Source organism: Schistocerca gregaria, chromosome 3 (genome assembly GCF_023897955.1).
Source record: "Schistocerca gregaria isolate iqSchGreg1 chromosome 3, iqSchGreg1.2, whole genome shotgun sequence".
Lineage (NCBI taxonomy): Eukaryota > Metazoa > Arthropoda > Insecta > Orthoptera > Acrididae > Schistocerca > Schistocerca gregaria.
In genome coordinates, this window is record NC_064922.1 from 568,984,418 (window position 1) to 569,004,940 (window position 20,523).

Here is a 20,523-nt window from a genome sequence, read left to right on the forward strand (position 1 = left end):
ATCAGAATTTAATAGAGCTTTGGCGAGCTTAAGATCAAATAAGGCAGACGGAGCAGATAAAATTCCACCAGAATTTCTAAAATCATTGGGAGAAGTAGCAACAAAATGTTATTCAAGTTGGAGTATAGAATGTGTGGCGATATACCATCTGACTTCAGGAAAAACTCATCATACAATTCTGAAGACTGGGAGAGCTGGTAAGTGCGAGAATTATCGCACAGTCAGATTAACAGCTCAAGCGTCCAAATTTCTGAAGAGAATAATATACAGAAGAATTGAAAAGAAACTTGAGGATGTGCTACCTGACAATCAGTTTGGTTTTGGAAAAGGTAAAGGCACGAGATAAGTAATTCTGACGTTGCAGTTGATAATGGAAGCAAGACTAAAGAAAAATCAAGACATGTTCATTGGATCTGCCGACCTGGAGAAAGAATTGGACAATGTAAAATGGTGGAAGATATTCAAAATTATGAGAAAAATCGGGGTAAGCTTATAGGGAGAGATGGGTGGAAGAGGCAAGAGGGAGTAATAACTGTGGACGGCCAAGATGTAAGTGCTCTTATTATAAATGGTGTAACTATTCAATCTGTACATCGAAGAAGCCAAGATGGAAGTATAAGAATGTTGCTTGAGTAGAATTAAAATTCAAGGTGAAAGGATATCAGTGATACGATTTACTGATGAGATTACTATCCTGAGTGAAAAGGAAGAAGAATTACATGATCTGTTGAATGTAATGAACAAACTAATGAGTGCAGATTATGGATTGAGAGTAAATGGAAGAAAGACGCAAGTAATGAGAAGTATCACAAATTAAAAACTTAACATCAGGATTGATGGACGGAAGTAGATGAAGTTAAGGAATTCTGCTACCTCGGCAATAAAATAACCAATGACGGATAAAGAAAGGAGGACATAAAAAGCAGACTAGAAGTGGCAGAAAATGCATTCCTGGCCTAGTGAAGCCTGTTATTATCAAACAATTGGAGGAAGAAACTTCTAAGAGTAAAAATTTGTAGCATAGCGTTCCATAGTTGTGAAACATAAACTGTGGGGAAACCAGAACGGAAAAAAAGAATCAAAGCACTTAAAATGTGGTGCACAGACGAATGTTGAATACTATGTGGACTGATAAGGTAAGGAAAGAGGAGGTTCTACGCAGAATCGGAGAGGAATTGAATATGCGGAAAACACTGATAAAGAGAATGGACAGAATGATAGGACATCTGTTAATACATCAGAGAATGGATTCGATGTTACTAGACAGAGCTGATAAGGTCAAAAATTGTTGAGGAAGACAGAAATTCGATCACATCAAGCAAATAATTGAAACCGTAGGTTGCAAGCGATACTCTGAGATGAAGAGGTTGGCACAGGAGAGGAATTCATGGCTCGCTGCATGAAACGAGTACTATTTAAGACCGTGCGTGATGAACCCAGTTGGCACAGCGCATGTGCTGATCGTGCGAGTGCGCTCGTAGTGTTACTCAGCACGCTGCACCACGAGCCTCCCACCGTGGCAGATGGCCTCAACGATATCGGATTAAAAAAAAAAATGGTTCGAATGGCTTTGGGCACTATGGGACTTAACTTCTGATGTCATCAGTCCCCTAGAACTTATAACTACTTAAACCTAACCAACCCGAGGACATCACACACATCCATGCCCGAGGCACGATTCGAACCTGCGGCCGTAGCGGTCACGCGGTTCCAGACTGTAGCGCCTAGAACCGCACGGCCACCCCGGCCGGCGATATCGGATCAATCGTCTTTACACTGTAAAATTGCAAAATGGTACCTGCCGGCTACGCAGAGCACGAATTTTTTCTGTGAGAGAATTCCATGCAGTGTGTATCCCGAATGATAAGCGACTCATACACTCGTATTTCCGTTGATACATTGCTAACGGGGCCCATACTTTTGACATATACGATGTATCTGAGGTTTCACTCATTTCCATCGAATTACCAGTAGAATTAAAGTTTTCGGCGACAGCAGACTTTCTGGTTTCGAGGAAGCGAATATTCCGCCGGTGTTCCACTGTGCGATCCTGAAGACTTGTTTCTCCTGTATAACATTTGCCACACTCGCCCAAAATCCCACAAATACCAACCTTGCGAAACTCTAAGTCGTCTTTAATAGTTTATACTTATAATAAACGTCGCCGTTAAAAAGAGTCGCTTAGATGGATTCAAATGCGATTTTTGAATACATTCGTTGCATTTAATCATAGATGGATAACGTAATCTAACTTCAACCAGAAGTCTTTGAAGCGGGGAGCTGTTTGGCGGGTGGATAGGTCCTTGGACCATAAAATAAAGTGTGATAGGGCATTAATTTAACAAAATGATTAAACCATTTACAGTAAGAAAAATCGAAGTTTGATACAATCCTTTAGAAGCGTGGGACTAATATGATAATTAAAAGACAACAAGAAGCCAAAATGAAATTATCAGGTAATTGAACTACTAATCCGTAGTCATCAACATCTTAATCACCATAGGAAGTTGCCCGTTTACAGTTACTATCAAGAGAATATATCTGCACACTATACTTAGCAACTGCGCAAATGACTTACGGCCCAATCACAAGTGTCTACTAAGATGTGGTCAAAATATTTTGTTGTTTTAAGCAGTAGTAGTAACAACGATTTAAGGGCGAAGCCAGTCAAAAAATTATTCCCATGAACTGTGCAAAAGACTTAAGGCCCGATGATATGTGGCTCCCACGGCGAAGCCATTTCAATTAATACAATTTTACATACATATTTCATCAAGGGTCGTTGTGCCTCGGTCATGAAGGTCAGTTTACCGTAACGCCAACTAATCCTAAGTGGACCAAATTACAACACCAAGAAGCGTAAAAGCATTTGCTTCAAATACAAGATAAAAGTGTTAATGGCAGGCGGACTTGTAAAAAATTTACAATCGCTGAAGATGCTTCAGGATCTTAAGCTTAAACACAGAGAGCTGTTACTGCGCAATGGCCGAGCAAAATATCAGTTTCAACTTATACTAAAAGTCCCCATTAAACGGTGTCGCTTAGATTAACTCAAACGGGATTTTTGAAGGAAATAGTTGTGTTTAAACATTTACAGTTGACCTGTTAAACACCGTGGCAAGACAAGGGCTTCATTTCAAGGTTGTAGGAAAATAAACAGCGACAAAAGCAGACTGTTTAGATGGAATCAGCTGATGCCAATGGGCATCATCAGTAAATAAACAAATGATCAGATAGTTGTCACACAGGCTGCTGGTTCAGAAAATAGCAAATGACAGGCAAAACAGACATGATGTAATCAGCTGCCCACCTGTCTTACCAAACCAGGTACCTTTTCCAAAGACGTATTACAAAATCGTTTGTTGTCACCAGATACACCAGAGCGTAGAATTAGATCCGTGATAAATAACGCATTAAGTAATGGTTTACCAGTCATGCAATACACAGAGGTAGGCAGCATATAAAACAGTTGTTGTTAAGTATAACACCAAGGCATAAACCAGTCTGGAAAGCCCAGAAAGCAATTAAAACTACTCTATTAAAGTACAGGAGGACAATGAATTGAGCCATTTGGGAAAGCACTAAGCGCTAAACTCTTTTTCAATAAAATTCCAATGTATTATAGGCTGGCGAGCATTAAATAAAAAGTATTGTCATAAAATACAATACACTAAATAATACACTACTGGCCATTAAAATTGCTAAACCACGAAGATGACGAGCTACAGACGCGAAATTTAACCGACAGGAAGAAGATACTGTGATATGCAAATTATTAGCTTTTCAGATTATTCACACAAGGTTGGCGCCGGTCGCGACACCTGCAACGTGCTGATGTGAGGAAAGTTTCCACCTATTTCTCATACACAAACACCATTTGACCGGCGTTGCCTGGTGAAACGTTGTTGTAATGCCTCGTGAAGGAGGAGAAATGCGTACCATCATATTTCCGACTTTGATAAAGGTCGGATTGTAGCCTATTGCGATTGCGGTTTATCGTATCGCGGCATTGCTGCTCGCGTTGGTCGAAATCCAATGATTGTTAGCAGAATATAGAATCGGTGGGTTCAGGAGGGTAATGCGGAACGCCGTGCTGGATACTAACGGGCTCGCATCACTAGTAGTCGAGATGACAGGCATCTTATCCGCATGGCTGTAACGGATCGTGCAGCCACGTCTCTATCCCTGAGTCAACAGATGGGGACGTTTGCAAGACAACAACCATCTGCACGAACAGTTCGACGACATTTGCTGCAGCATGGACTATCAGCTCGGAGACCATAGCTGCGGTTACCTTTGACACTGCATCACAGACAGGAGCGCCAGCGATGTTGTACTCAACGACGAACCTGGGTGCACGAATGGCAAAACTTAATTTTTTCGGATGAATCCAGGTTTTGTTTACAGCGTCATGATGGTCGCATCCGTGTTTGGCGACATCGCGGTGAACGCATATTGGAAGCGTGTATTCGTCATCGCCGTACTGGCGTATCATCCGGCGTGATGGTATAGAGTGCCATTGGTTACACGTGTCGGTCACCTCTTGTTTGCACTTTGAACAGTGGACGTTACATTTCAGATGTATTACCACCCGTGAGTCTACGCTTAATTCGATCCCTGCGAAACCCTACATTTCAGCAGGATAATGCACGACCGCATGTTGTAGGTCCTGTGCGTGCTTTTCTGGATACAGAAAATGTTCGACTGCTGCCCTGGCCACTGCATTCTCCAGGTCTCTCACCAACTGAAAACGTCTGGTCAATGGTGGCCGAGCAATTGGCTCGTATCAATACGCCTGTCACTGCTCTTGATGAACCGTGGTATCGTGTTGAAGCCTCATGGGCAGCTGTAGCTGTACACGCCATCCAAGCTCTGTTTGACTTAGTGCCCAGGCGTATGAAGGCCGTTACTACGGCCAGAGGTAGTTGTTCTGGGTACTGATTTCTCAAGATCTATGCACCCAAACTGCGTGAAAATGTAATCATATGTCAGTTCTAGTATAATATATTTGTCGAATGAATATCCGTTTATCATCTGCCTTTCTTTTTGGTGTAGCAATTTTGATGGCCAATAGTGTATATGAGGCATGCTCTGTAAAATCAACCGTAACAGTAATTACTCTGAACACTACTTTAAGAAAATACTAAATAAGGCTGACAAAAGCGACAAAAAAGTCAGAGCGGAGATCCAGTAGAATGATACGACAGACAGCATGATTTGCGGAGACAAGCCAGCGACGCTGCTCAGAAGCATTGCGAATGGACTACCAAGTCTGAAACTTGACATTCTCCGCAAATCACGAATAGGCATCCAGAAAATAGGCCACATGCATCCAAGTATCAAAATAACACCGAGCTTCTTTGATTGGTTCACAACAGTGGACTAGAGTTACAACACAAATATCACGTAGGCGCGGGAGTAACCAAGATACAATGGTTCACGCATAAGGAGAGAATATAGATTACTGACCATTGCAAGAAAGTCTCGCCAAACAGTCCACAACATGGTCACGCAACGGTTCCTTTAACTGTCGAGCAGCTGCGAGATAACTTCAACTGGCGTGATGGCGCCAGTAACCCTCCACAGGACCTGCTGCCGCATTCCATTTATGTTCAGTCCGGCACAGCGCTTACAAGTCCACGGCAAACACGGTCCACTACTGCCAGCAAGTGACTTCCCCAAAACTAGCCGAGAACGACCCTATGTCCATGTCCGCTACTGTTTATTCGAGCCGTCTTGGGAGGCCAGGCGTCCTCTGGTCTCCCAGCAACATGCCAAACACTGGGCAGATGCAGTTGATAATAGAGTAACAAACCAGTCGTGCACACAGTGTACAATTGTGCCTATTTCCGTGGAAACATTCCCAGTACACACTATTGATCAAAAGTATCTGTACCCCCCTAAATAATACACAATTGGTCAATAAATGTCACTAGATAAGGACCCGCCGATATACCAGGAGGTAGGGAACACTGTTGTCAGTAGGGAAACAGTACCAGTGAAGTAAGTCTGTCAGAAGAGCTCAGTGACTTCGGACGTTGACTAGTCATTAGATGTTACCTGAGTAACAAATCTATCAAGAACATTTAAATTCTTCTAAACCTGCCTAAGCTTACAGTGATGTGACTGAGAAGCGGAAATGCGAAGGAACAACCACATCAAAATAAAAACCACCCAGACCTCATATACTGACGGACAAGGAAGATCGAGCAAGGAAGATCGAGCATTACAGTGGGTGGCTGCAGAAACATAGTATGAATTCAGCGGAGGGAATCACTTGCGAGTTCCAAAATAGCTGCCAGCAGTCCAGGTGCAGAAGCGACCGTATGTAAGGAATTAAAATGAATGACGTACAATGGTCCGCCAGCTCTTCACATGTACTGTTAATAATAAAGTACAGAGAAGGGTTTATGGGAGGTGATTTTTATGGTTAGTGTGTCGTTCCCTTATTGAGCTTAAAAGAAGACGCTTAATGCGGAAGTAGAATAACACATTTTGGAACGTTGTGTACTGTGTGTAGTAGAGGAAAATTTCCGAGATTATGAAATTGTTGTGTCAGCATGACTGTGCAACCTCTCATGAAGCAGCAGATGAGGCAGTGGTCTGTTGTCAATAACATTCGTGAGACGGACTTCTCTGCCTATAGTCCCGAGATAAACCCCTAGGAACGCCTTTGGACTAAGCTACAGCGTCGAGTTACCTCCAAACCGCATTGTTCATCACGACTACCTACTCTGGGGTGGGCTATTGTCGAAAAATGGGCGGCCATTTCTCGACAGACATCCAAAAATATCACTGGAAGCGTCTCCAGCAGAGTTCAAGTCGTCATAAAGACGCCTCCCATGATAATGTTCGCTGTCAGGACTCTGAATACTTTTACCAGACAGTTTGTGGTAACTATGCTGTTATTTTTAAACCGTCGTCTTTGTCCTTGTTCCGTTGTTTGTATGTCTGTAGCTAGCTCTATATTTGCTGATACAAATATCTATTGTTCAGGAAAAGATTTTGGAGCTTTCCAGTTCTATTTGCAGTTCATTAGCATCTTGAATGGTATTGACACGGTGGATTTAGGTCTTCAGGGGACCCATTGTTTGTACCGGATAGTGGGGAACTATTATCCTGTCAATATAGGTCTGTATGAGACGCCTTTCGTACCACCAAAAGTCCAAATGTGCCCTCGTTCTTATGTTGCACAGAGACGTCTAAAAACAAGAAACAACTTCCTTTCTGTGTCTCCATAAAAAATTAATGTGTTCGTATATGGAGTTCAGATGATGAAGGAACTCTCAGTGAACGTCTAAACCATGAGGACAAACTGTGAAAGTATCATAATAAAATCGTCAAAATACTGTTGGCTTTAAAACTTGTCAGTGCTCTTTGTTCAGAATCGTCAGTAAAATGTTTGGCCACGAATGCAGACAAAGGAATCCCCATAACAACTCGGTCAGACTGTTCGAAACGCTCGTTGTTAAATAAAAAGTGCATCGAAGAGAGAGTGCGCTCAAATAATGCTGTAATATCAGCACCAAACGTTTTCCCAATGAAATGTAATGAGTTCATCACAGGCACATTTGTAGAAAGTGAAGCAACATCAAAAATGCCAAATAAGTCGTTGGTTTCCAACTTAGGTGCCGCCTCGGTGGTCTCGCGGTTAAGGCGCTCAGTCCGGAACCGCGCGACTGCTACGGTCGCAGGTTCGAATCCTGCCTCCGGCATGGATGTGTGTGATGTCCTTAGGTTAGTTAGGTTTAAGTAGTTCTACGTTCTACGGGACTGATGACCATAGATGTTAAGTCCCATAGTGCTCAGAGCCATTTGTACAATCCAACTTAGGTGACTTACGTCTGTTGATAATATCAGTAGAATTTCCTGTACGACGTTTGGAGTTGGTTTGAGTAAAGGCACCAAGTACTTCGACCGTAAATGGCCGCTCTTGTTTTTGCCACAGTTGGTCATAGAGGGACACCTTCTTAGTGTATTTTTGGCAATATTTACTGTCTAGATAGAGCTGAACTACGTGACCTGAGTCTATTAATGACCTATTTTGGTAGAGATGTCGAAAGTTCCACTAATTGGCTCACCTTACAGTTAGTATAATCCTTTTAGAATTGAGATGTTTGAATAAAATAAAAAAATAGCATTGATCTTCGAAACATAGTCCTTTTGTGGCATGAGCACGATATCTTTATCTCCTTTGACTAACACTGTATCCATGAACCCTCTAAGCTACCGACAGCTGCTATCTGAAAGCAACAATGTTGCTCGTCTGTGACACACCTTCCGTCAAGGCAGAGTCGTGGTGAGTACCCTCTGATAAATCTGTTGCAAAACTGCGCACAGCCTCTTCCGTGGAACAGACGAAGTCCATTACTGATGGTGAAACGCATAAGAACAAAGGTAAGACCCCTTTCCAGGACAGAAACAGTTGTATCATGTTTAGATTTCCCCATCAAGTTGATAATGGATCATCGCTCAAGGCGAATACCGTTCAGTCTTTGCAGTCTTCCCCGTTGTAGACTTAGATATGGTAACGCTCAAAGGTAACGCTACAGTCGTTAACGCTAAGGTCCTCATGGCATGGGAAGGCTAAATTAATAATATCCTTCTACAGCGAAATGGCTTAAATCTTCACCGCTGAAACAATTAAAACATTAGTAATTGGACTCGTGACGGTATGTACTCATTTTAAATTGGAACTCGCAGCAGAACCTACAACCAGTCAGCTTTATCCTGGACACCATAGTAAAATTAAGTGTGCATTCATTCATAAAGATTGACAACCATTAACTGAAACTAGTTCACACATCCTTCACCACCACGACAACACATTCAGATCTTAGGAACAGCACATACTAAAATAAAACATTAACAGTATTTTGGAGTGAAGCTCATGGTGACATACAATTCCGTTTCGTTGATTAGCAGTTTAATCATTCATTATGATGTACTGCGACTGAAACACCATTTTAAAGCGTTATTTTTTATTGCACCACCTGACGACTCTCGCCGTCAGGCGACCCCATCATTGACAGACAAAACATTCGAATACCAACCCACTAACAGTTCGAACGTCAGCCACTAACCTGGAGTTCCCATTTGCGCATTTCTCGTTTATATTGAGTACTTGACATAATTTAACCCCAGAAGTGTCGGGTATGAATATGTGCTTCACTTCGTCGTAGTACAGGGTGGAGACCGGCATATACGCGGACAGATTGGACAGAGAAATGTCTGTAAACAATATCTAGTATTTCGCAGGTTCCATACTTCAGCAATAGTTGACCCGATCAGATTGGTGAGTATGTGGGCATTTGCAGAAATTTATGAGCGAAAGGACTGGTTAAAAATTAATAAAATCAACATGTCCCATGCACGAGTGCATATGAGAGCACTGATGTTGGTCTGTCAGGGCTGTAGCCTCTCTTAGGGGGGAATGAGGTGGGGTTAGTTTTGTGTTGGAACATATCTTGAAAAACGTATAGGAAAGAAATCGCATATGAGCTAACTGTAAGTGTTCGTCGGAGACAAAGCTTGTGGCTTCAAACTGACGCTCTGCAGCGGCCAGTATTTAACGTTCAGTTTCTCTCTCATGTTTCCTAATGGCTACCCATAACAGATACATATAGGGCAGATTATCAGTAGATAAATTTATTGAAGTCTTTTTATGTATTCCCATACTCTGAGATAAAGAGATGGAGTATGATTTGAGAATAACTTCGAACCTTTTATTAACAAGAATTATTCAACAAGAACTTTCTTGACATGCAAACTGAATAGTTACATAACATTTAGTAAACAACTAGTTTAGATATATTTTTCATTCTTGTGATGATCTTCATCAGAGTACTCACGTTGACGAGGGTATCCGTGTCATTCAAGGAAATGGTGCCATTGCCAAAGTAGAAGTCCCTCAGCTTCTGGGATGCACTTGTCTGCTGCTCCAATGTCGGCAAATGGAGGCATGGTCCAACTGCATTCTCGAACGCTTCATTAAGACTATTGACAAGCGACGGATCCTCAAGTATTGAAAACCCTGTGGGAATGTTAAACTCATTGACATAGAATGTTGGTCTGGAATTCGATAGAAGCAAGTGTGCTCTCATTCATAAAATCTGTCTCCACATTGGTTGTGAGGTCTCAGCATTAATGTCAATTACACCAACCTAGTTCGATTACAGAGTCTAGATTCCTAGAGCACTACGTTGTAGGCACCGCACTAACATTACTTTTCTTCAGGTAGCTATCACAGTCGTGCAGTATTTCTTAAATGATAACATTAACCGACATTTACTTTAACTATTGTTTATTTTCCAGTATTAGTGTAATTGAAAATTTTGGCGATATACATCTCAGTAAATTAGCTTACCACGCCTATTTTCATTCTCTGCTTTCGGGTGGCCTCATATTCTGGGGTAACTCATCACTGAGTAAAAGTGTGTTCATTGCACAAAAGCGTGTAATCAGAATAATTGCTGGAGCTCATCCAAGATCATCCTGCAGACACTTATTTAAAGAGCTAGGGATCTTCACTATAGCCTCACAATATATATATATATATATATATATATATATATATATATATATATATATATATATATATATATATATATTCACTTAGGAAATTTGTTATTAACAATCCGAACGAATTCAAAAGTAATAGCAGGGTACATGGCTACAGTAGAAGAAAGGATGATCTTCACTACTCACGGTTAAATCTAACTTTGGCTCAGAAGGGGGTAAATTATGCTACCACAAAAGTCTTTAATCACTTACCTAATAGCATCAAAAGTCTGACAGATCGCCATATAGCATTTAAAAGGAAATTAAAAGCATTTCTGAATGACAACTCCTTCTACTCATTAGATGAATTTTTGGATATATTAAGTGGATAATTTCCCCACCCCCACCCAAAAAAATTGTCGTGTAATATTTTTTGTAGTGTAACATCTTCTATAAACACCTTTTATTAACCTGACACGTTCCACATCATTACGAAGTGTCGTATTCATGTTCTATGGAACAAGCACTAATCTAGTCTAATCTAACCCTGATGTCTTAAAAGTTCCTTCTCCTTGTCAGTGTTTTCCTATCGTTCACGATTCTATGCAGAACCTCCTCATTCCTTACCTAATCAGTCACACCTAACTTTTAAAATCTATCTGTAGCACCACATCTCAAATGCCTCAATTCTCTTCTGTTCCAGTTTCTCACAGTCCATGTTTCAGTACAATACAGTGCTGTGCTCCAAACTTACATTCTCATAAATTTCTTGCTCAAATTAAGGCCTTTGTTCGATACAAGTAGACTTCTCTTGGCCAGAACTAGTCTGCTCCTTGTTCCGTCCTCATAGCTTATTTTGCTGCCTAGGTACTAGAACTCCTTAACGATCTACTTCACGACCATCAGTTCAAAATAATGGTTCAAATGGCTCTGAGCACTATGCAACTTAACTTCTGAGGTCATCAGTCGCCTAGAACTTAGAACTAATTAAACCTAACTAATCTAAGGACATCACACTCATCCATGCCAGAGGCAGGATTCGAACCTGCGACCGTTGCGGTCGCTCGGTTCCAGACTGTAGCGCCTAGAGCCGCATGGCCACTCCGGCCGGCACGACCATCAGTCCTGACGTTAACTTTCTCACAGTTCTCATTTCTCCTACTTCTCATTACTTTCGGCTTTCTTCAATTTCCTCTCAGTCTATATGCTATGCTCACTAGACAGTTCATTCCATTCAGCAGATCATGTAATTTTTCTTCACTTCCGCTCAGGATATCAGTGTCATCAGGAGTCATATCATTGACCTAATTTCATCTTGAATTCTACTTCCACTCCTGCACCATTCTTATATTTCCATCATTGTTTCTTCGATATACAGATTGAGCAGTAGGGGTAAAAACTACATCCCTGTCTTACAGTCTTTTTAATCCGAGCACATCGTTCTTGGTCGTCCACTCTTATTATTCCGTCTTGGCTCTTGTGCGTATTGTATATTACCACTCTCTATCTATAGCTTACCCCAATTTTTTTCAGAATTTCGAATATCTTCCACTATTTCACACTGTAGAAAGATTTTTCCAGGTCGAAAAATCCTATGAAGGTGCCTTGCTTCCATTATCAACAACAATGTCCTCTCTGGTGCCTTCACCTTTCCTGAAGCCAAATTGACTGTCATCTAACACATCCTAAATTTTCTTTTCTTTTCTTCTGTATATTATTCTTGTCAGCAACAAGGATGCCTGAGATGTTAAGCTGATTGTGCGATGATTCTCGCACTTGTCAGCTCCTGCAGATTTCAGAATTGTGTGGATGATATTTTTCTGAAAGTCGGATGGTATGTCGCCAGACTCATACATTCTCCATACCGCCGTGAATAGCTATTTTGTTGCCACTTCCCCCAAGGGTTTTAGAAATTCTGATGGAATGTTATCTATCCCTGCTGTCTAATTTGATCTTACGCCTTCCAAAGGTCTGTTAAATTCTGATTCTAATACCGGGTCCCCTATCTCTTCTGATTCAAGTCTTGTTTCTTCTTCTTTCACGTCAGAAATCTTCCCCCTCATAGAGGCCTTCAGTGTACTTTTTCCACCTATCCGCTCTCTCCTCTGCACTTAACAGTGGAATTACCGTTGCACTCTTAATGTTCCTACCCTTGCTTTTAATTTCACCGAAGGTTATTTTGATTTTTCTATATGCTGAGTCAGTCCTTCCGACAGTCATTTCTCTTTAGATTTCTCACGTTCTCCATACAGCCATTTCGTCTTACCTTTCCTGCACTTCATATTTATTTCGTTCCCCAGGGACTTGTATTTCTGTATTCACGAACTTCCTTGATCATTCTTGTACTTCCTTCTTTCATCCATCAACTGAAGTGTTTCTTCTGTTACCCATGACCTCTTCACAGCTACCTTCTTTGTACCTATGATTTTCTTTCCAACTTCTGTGATTTCCTTTTTAGAGTTGCCCATTCCTCTCCAACTGTACTGCCTACTGAGCTATTACTTACTGCTGTACGTAGCCTTAAAGAACTTTAAACGTATCTGTCGTTGCTTAGTCTCTCCGAATCCCACTTCTTTGCGTATTGATTCTTCCTGACTGATCTCCTAAAGTTCAGCCTATTCTTCATCACTACTACATTCTGAGCTGAGTCTATACCAGTTTCTGTGTACGCCTTACAACCCAGTATCTGATTTCGGAATGTCTCACCCCAATCTTATGTAACTACCTTTCCCTATGTAGGTCGGCGTCATCAAAATAGTTTCGCATTCGTAGGAGAAAGTTGGTCACTGGAATTTCGTCACAAGATTGCTCCGCAACCAAAGACGCCTCTGTTTTAATGATGTCCATCCCAAATCCTGTATTATTTCAATGACACTTTCTCCCCTATTTCGCGATAGTACAAAACGTGCTGTCCTACTTTGTACTTTCTCGATATACTCCGTCAATCTTATCTGATAAGGAAAGAGGAGAGACGAGCGTGGTGTAGGCAGTCTCCTTGGTATATCTGTTATATTTTCTAAATGTCCTGCCAATAAAACGCAGTCTTTGGTTAGTCTTGCTTCCAATTTAAGTTATTCTAATTGTGATTCCTAAGGAATTCAGTGGAATTTACGGCCCTTAGATTTGACTTATTTATCGTGTAACCGAAGTTTAACGGATTCCTTTTAGCACTCATGTGGATGACTTCACACTTTAGAGTGAAGGAGTAATTGGATTACTGGAAGTATACTCCAGCACACACTGTAATGCAGATGTGAAATATGTGAGGAGAACCTGAATTTGTTTCTGTGTAATGGGATTATGTGCTTCTGCCCTTTTATCTATTTTTACTCTGAAACTGTAAGCGACTGAACAATTTAGTGTCTTATAAAATATGGGTAATTTCATTTACAGCTATTCCTAACTCTTGCAAAATACTACGTCTGCATTTTTTGTGTAAGAATACGCTAAGTGTAGCTATGTCGTTTTTCTCAGGCACTTGTACTGAAGTATTACATTTCCCTTTTCTGCTATAGTTGGCACACTTATGGTCTAGATGGAGCGTGTACGACTAGCGCTCGAAAAGACCTAGATGCCGGATATCAACCCTTCCACTTCTCAAAATTTTGAATAAAAATCGTCACCACTGGCTGCAAAAGACTTCCTGCGTAAGGAGTCATCCTCGTATTGCCAAAGGTTTTGCCAAAGAGGACGGAGGAGCAGACAGAGCTTGAGGGCATTCTCTTGCTCTCGGTGTGAGAAACTGCCCCTGAAAGGTCGAACAATTGACAATGATCCAACGCATGAGAATGCAGAAGGCAATAATAATCACTGCGTTCAAGACGCATGATGGGTATCCACGCGACAAGTAGCATGTAATTGCAAAAGTGTCATGATGATCTCTACATCGTAAAAAGATTCGGGATTACTCCCCCATTCGGGTCTCTGAGATAGAACAGCCAAGAGGGAGGTGACAAGAGAGAAATATTGAATAACCAACAAAGGTATAACATTCCGCGAGTCGGAGCGTGGAATGTCAGACGTTTGAAATCAGTAAGAAAGCTACAAAATCTAAAAGGGAAATTGCTAAAACTTAGTCTTAGGTATCAGCGAAGTGAAATGAAGAGAACTTCGGTTTAAACATATCAAGGGTATTATCAGGTACAGAACAAAATAGTTAACGGGTCTATGATTCGTTTTGAAATTGAAATTCCAGTAGAGGGTGAGCTACTGCGAATATTTTAGTGATAGGGTTGTTCTCATCAGATTCGACAGCGACCCAACGTCGACAAGATAGTTCAGGTACACGTGCCGACGTTACAAGAGAAAGATGAAGGGACAGAGACAGTATATGATATTGAATAGGTATTTCTGGACGTAAGGGGAAAAGAAAATTTAATAACTACGGGGGATGGGAAATGCGGTTGCAATGGAATGAGCAGAAAAGAGAGTTATGGGAGAATATGGGTTTGGTAGTAGGAATGAGGGAGGAGAAAAAATACCGATAATTTGAGTTCTGTAACAAATTTCGGATGTTGAAACTGAATACTCAGTTCAAGAATCGCAAGAGAAGGAGACAGAGACACGGCAAATTGCAGCTGAATTAGATCTTGGTCAGACAGAGATTTCAAAATCAGACTTGTGAGTCGTACCCATGAGCAGATATAGGCTCAGATCTCAATTTAGTAAAGATGAATAGACCGAAGTGTAAGATTATCATCCGAAAGCTTCTGTGTGGAAGGAAGTGGGATCCTGAGGAATGATGAGACGTGCTTGACGTTCGTTAAGCGCGTGGATGCTAACGTTAAGAATGGAATGGGAATTTCGTTGTTAAACTTTGAGGTGAGACGACAGGTGGAAATGGTACATTGAAATCCTCTGTGTGAGGAAGCACTTTTTGGTTGAAGTGAGAGAAGAAATGGGAGCTTCTGTGGAAGACGTAGGGGGTCCAATATTAGAGTCGAAATTTAAATGGGTTATGGAAGACTTTAGAGCAAGTGAAATTGGTTCAAATGGCTCTGAGCACTATGGTACTTAACATCTGAGGTCATTAGTCCCCAAGAACTACTTAAACCTATCTAACCTAAGGACATCACACACATCCATGGCCGAGGCAGGATTCGAACCTGCGACCGTCGCAGTCGCGCGGTTCCAGACTGAAGCACCTAGAACCGCTCGGCCAATCCGGCCGGCAGAAGGGACAGATAAAATTTCATTGCGATTTTCAAACTCATTGGGATAAGTGGCAACCAAACGGCTATTCGAGTTAGAATATAGCAGACTGGCGACGTATCATCAAACTTTTCGCAAAATATCATCCAGAGAGTTCAGAAGATAGCATGGGCAGCAAGTGCAAGAAATGTCTCGCAGTCAACTCAGCAGTTCACGCATCCAAGCTGTAGAGAGGAGTAAGATGTAGAAGGCACGAAAAGAAAACTGATGATCAATGATCAGTTAGATGACGATCAGTTTAGCTTTAGGAAAGTCAAAGGCACCAGAGAGGCAATTCTGACTTCTTATTTTATAATGAAAGTAAGGCTGAAGAGAGATCAAGACACTCTCATAGGATATGTCGACACAGAAAATACGTTTGACAGTGTCAGCAGGGGAACGTTGTTCAGAATTCTGAGACGCATAAGAGTAATATACAGTATGCATAGCAACCAAGAAGAATCTAAATGACTGGGTTACCACGGATGAAGTGCTTGGTTTAATGAGAGTGTAAGACAGGAATGCAGCCTTTCGCACCAACCGTTCAATTTATACATCTAAGAACCAGTGTCTGAAATAAAAGAAACGTTAAAGAGAGAATTTAATATTCAAGATTAAAGGATGTCAATAATAAGATTCGCTCATGACATTGATATCCTAAGTGAAAGTGAAGCAGAATTACAGGATATGTTGAATGAAACGATCAGTCTCTATGAAAAGAGAATAAAGTAGACATAGATCAAAGTGATGAAAATCAGAAGTAATTAGATTAGCGAGAAACGTAACATCAAGATCAGTGACCATAAAATAGACGAAGTTAAGGAATTCTGCTACCTCTGAAACAAAATTACCCATGAAAGACGAAGCAACAAGAGCATCAAAAAACAGACTGGCACATGAAAGGAGTGCATCCAAGGCCAAGAGAAGTCTACTGGTATTTAACATATGCCTTAATTTACGGGAGATATTTCTGAGGCTGTAGATTTGGAGCCTAGAATTGTGCCGTGGTGAGTCACGGCAGTGAGGAAACTGAAAGAGATTCGTAGTATTTGAGATGTGGTACTACAGAAATCAGGTAGTCTGGTAAGGTGAGGAATGAGGAGGTTCTCCGCAGAATTTGTGAAGAAATGAACATTGGAAAACATTGACAAGAACAAGGGACAGTAAGTCAGGACAAGGTTAAGATACCGGGGAATGATCACCCTAGCAATAGAGGGTGCTATCAAGGAGGCAAAGTGCAGAGGAAGACGGAGACTTGACTGCGGAGAGTTGACTGCGAGACATTTCTTGCACCAAATAACTGAGAAAGTAGCTTGGAAGTGGTAGACTGAAATGAATAGGTTCGCACAAGTTAGGAATTCGTGCCAAGCCAAATCAGATCAGTCAGAAGACATGAATAAACAAAGCCCTTCTCATTTAAATTTCACATTTATCACCTGTGGGTTCCTTTTTGTAATCGTTTATTAGAACAGCTCCAAAATGAGAGAACCAAGTACGTGGTTGTCAATGGTTATCGTAGAAAACCACTTGTTATTCTTAAAACTAAAACTCAAGTTCAACAACATGGAATTCCTCTACTGTTGTATTCTCTTAAATTTTATAGTATGTGCTGTTTTCTAGTCACTTCAGCAGACGTGATCTTAACAACGATATTCAGTAAGCCAATAACAAAGCAAACCGGACGAAATCTATTCGCAACAACTGTCGGGAAAAGCGACAATTCAGCATGGCGGCTGAGTGCCTGAATCTAGGCAAACCGGACAGAAGGGTTGTAGAAGAGGCTAACTCTGCTTCGGCGCTTGAGAAGACGTCAGATTGACTTGGAATAAAAATTTCTGAAGGTACATTTCTAACGTGATTAACAAAGTTACCAGGGGGGAATCTGGAGGTTTTACCGAACTGGGTGTTAATCTTGCAGTCCTGGGTGACGACGCTTCAGAAGGGCTGAAAAATCATTATGTACCCTGGGATGCTTCGTATCACATTCAAAGATTGTCGAATAGTCCTAAACGGACCCAAGTGGTTCATGTCAAAGGCCGTCAATAACGTCTTTCCGTTGTCATCACACTGTCAACAGCCTTTTTCGACCGCGAAGTCTGTGGGAATCAATGCCCCAAGGAAAAGGATGTTTCATTGACGACCTTTATGCCATCCCGTGTGGCCGCAATGTGTCAGTTTTGAGCGGCACTGTGTAGGAAATGTTTTCATAAGAAAACCGCGTAATTTCAACGCTGGGTCTTGCGGTTCGACCGCTATCGCAGAGATGTCAAAAGAGGGTACGAAATGAGGGTAAGAGAGGCTGTGACGAAACTCGTAAGGGTTTGACAAATGCACGGTGGTGTTGGAAGAATTTTGGTGAAATCTGGTATTAATGCAACTGTATTAACCCACATTAGAGCTCACATGAAAGTTTGAACTTTTTCGCATGAGTCCATACCTTACGGTCAGAAGTGTCGCTGAGCTCGATCATGTCGTCACCATTGTAGAGAAAGGCTAGAGGCCCTTTGCAGCCCAAATGAAGACTTATACATCGGAATGGGAGACCATTAGGGGATTTTGAAAAAGTGATCATTTAATTCTGATGCGCAGTATCTTTAGAAATTTGAAATTCATTTCACATTTTTTGTTTAGGGCCACCGGATGATACCAAATGCTTTGATTGTTGTTTCCCTCTGGTGCGAAGTCATATCGTCACAGTAATCAACTGATGCTAAAATGGTCTGAACTATATTTTACTTGGCTCAGACAATTCGGATGAATTCGTTTTCGCATTTGCTTTTAATTAGCGTTAAATAAGTGCTACACCCATATTAGACTAAAATAGCTCTTAATTAATATTTCTTCTGATGTTTCAATTGCATTAACTACTTCATACATCAGAGCGTCTTTTTAGAGTACGTTTTCGGTGTTTCCATTTAAGCCAGCAGTCTCTGGATGTCATGTGTTTCATCTCGACGAGGATTGCGGCCATATTAGCATTTAATCACTCTTTCCTTACCATCTGAAACTTAATGACCACACTTCGGAAATTTTTATCAGTTTTCACTGGTAAGAAATTTCCCAAGCCAAGAATTTTATCGTAACATGTTGTTACATTTTATCCGTCTTAGTGAACAATTCACAGCACAATAACCTCCATGAGTTGGATAATCAGAACTTTTATTCACAGTCAGTTAAATCTTAATATGATTCGTTACGGTATATGTATTCCGGTCTAGGCCAACAAATTTCCTCCTGCCCTAGTACACAGTCATTTTTTTCGCATTTGGTACGTTCCATCGATTTTAGGAATCGATCAACCACATAGTAAAAGAAAGATGTGGATACATGTGTAAGTGGTGGTACACTAATGTAACTGTTTACGCTTTTTTTAACATAGAAACAGTACAACAGAAGATACTCCACAAGATAAACTCCACTTCAAAGATCTCTCTACGTTCTGTAGAGGTAGCCTTGAAAAGTTTGTGCTTCATGATAGCTTGCTAGTAACATGAGAATCATATCACATCGACACCCCATGACAGCCTTCATATACAAATTATTTCCAATGTAGAACAGCACTTGGCTACTATCACGCATTTGTTACGTAACTTCTGTCATGAGATAGCAATTAACTACTGATACTATAGCTAAATAACAACTACCAGTTTAGTATACTTATTTATATAAAGCTAAATTTTTCTGAATTTCGTAATAAACTGTTTATAAGACCATGAAAACAACTCCTTGACTCGTGATGGACCTTAACAAATCATACACTAACGGTCTATTATAGTTTCTCTGATATCCTTGCGACTCTAAATTCACTGTTGACCTCTGTCGAGCGAAAGTTAGGTACAGAGATATCTTCTAAGAAACGATCTGCGAGGGCTGAAAACAAAGTAGGGGCAACCTAGTCCAGATATTGCAGGAGATCGTGTATTCGCAGACTGCGGTCGAGTGGCGTTTTTGTTGATGTGTTGTGTGCATTTAAGGTGCATTCAGTTTGGTGTGTTGTTGTTGTGCAAAGTTGAAGTGAGGAGTGTCGGTATCACCGCTCTAAAGTATTTTTTCAAAAGTGATCAACGTTAGCAGATTAAAATCGAGTTTTATCGTGGCAAAAATTCCACCAGAGTCTTCGAGCATTACGTGAAGGCTTTGGCGACAGTCCGTTACCATACAAGATGGTTATATACTATGGGTTAAATCGTTTAGTTCGAGTCGGAGTGAGACTGTCGTTTCGCACCGCACCGGTCGTGTTGTCGATTTCTGTTACGATATCTGCGTCCAGCTAAGTTGCGCAAACGTCCACATTTATTGTGAGACGATCGTACTATCATGTTGCATGTCAGTGCACGTCATACTGCCAAAAAGCTCTTATTGCAACGATGGCACTGGGAGGTCCTCGAACATCCTCCGTACTCACCAGACATCACTCCCTGCAACTTTCACCTCTTTCCGAAGTAGAAGAAAACCCATCCTAGGTGGCCGACTTACGGACGTGGCATCTACCTCCCGCCCTGTAGGGCACTCCGTCGCTGTCATCAACAGAGAATGCCTTGCAAACGGTCCCAAACGGCTTTCCGACATTGAACAAATCGTAATAGACTTCACGGATGATTAAGCTGAAAGGATGTAATGATATTGTTAGTTAATTAAATACTGAGTTCAGTCAAAGTTGCCACTATTTTATTTACAGGTCTTGTGTCGAAGTTTCAATTAGAGAATCTGCGAACAATTTCTTTTAAATAAAACTTAGTGTAATATTTTTTCATTAACCTTAGGGAAGCACCCATATATAGGATCGCATGTATATCAGTACCTAGACCTTTCTTTGAAAATAATGATATCGAG

The 20,523-nt window shown here is 41.1% G+C and overlaps 1 protein-coding gene across 1 annotated transcript in view; it reads right to left on the minus strand.

Moving 5' to 3' along the window:
* LOC126354559 (cholinesterase-like) overlaps positions 1–20,523 on the minus strand; it is a 59,643-nt gene that overhangs the window by 12,479 nt on the left and 26,641 nt on the right. The window contains exon 7 of the mRNA XM_050004302.1: positions 9,852–10,033. Coding sequence (XP_049860259.1) covers positions 9,852–10,033 — 182 coding nt within the window. The remainder of the gene's footprint in view (positions 1–9,851; positions 10,034–20,523) is intronic.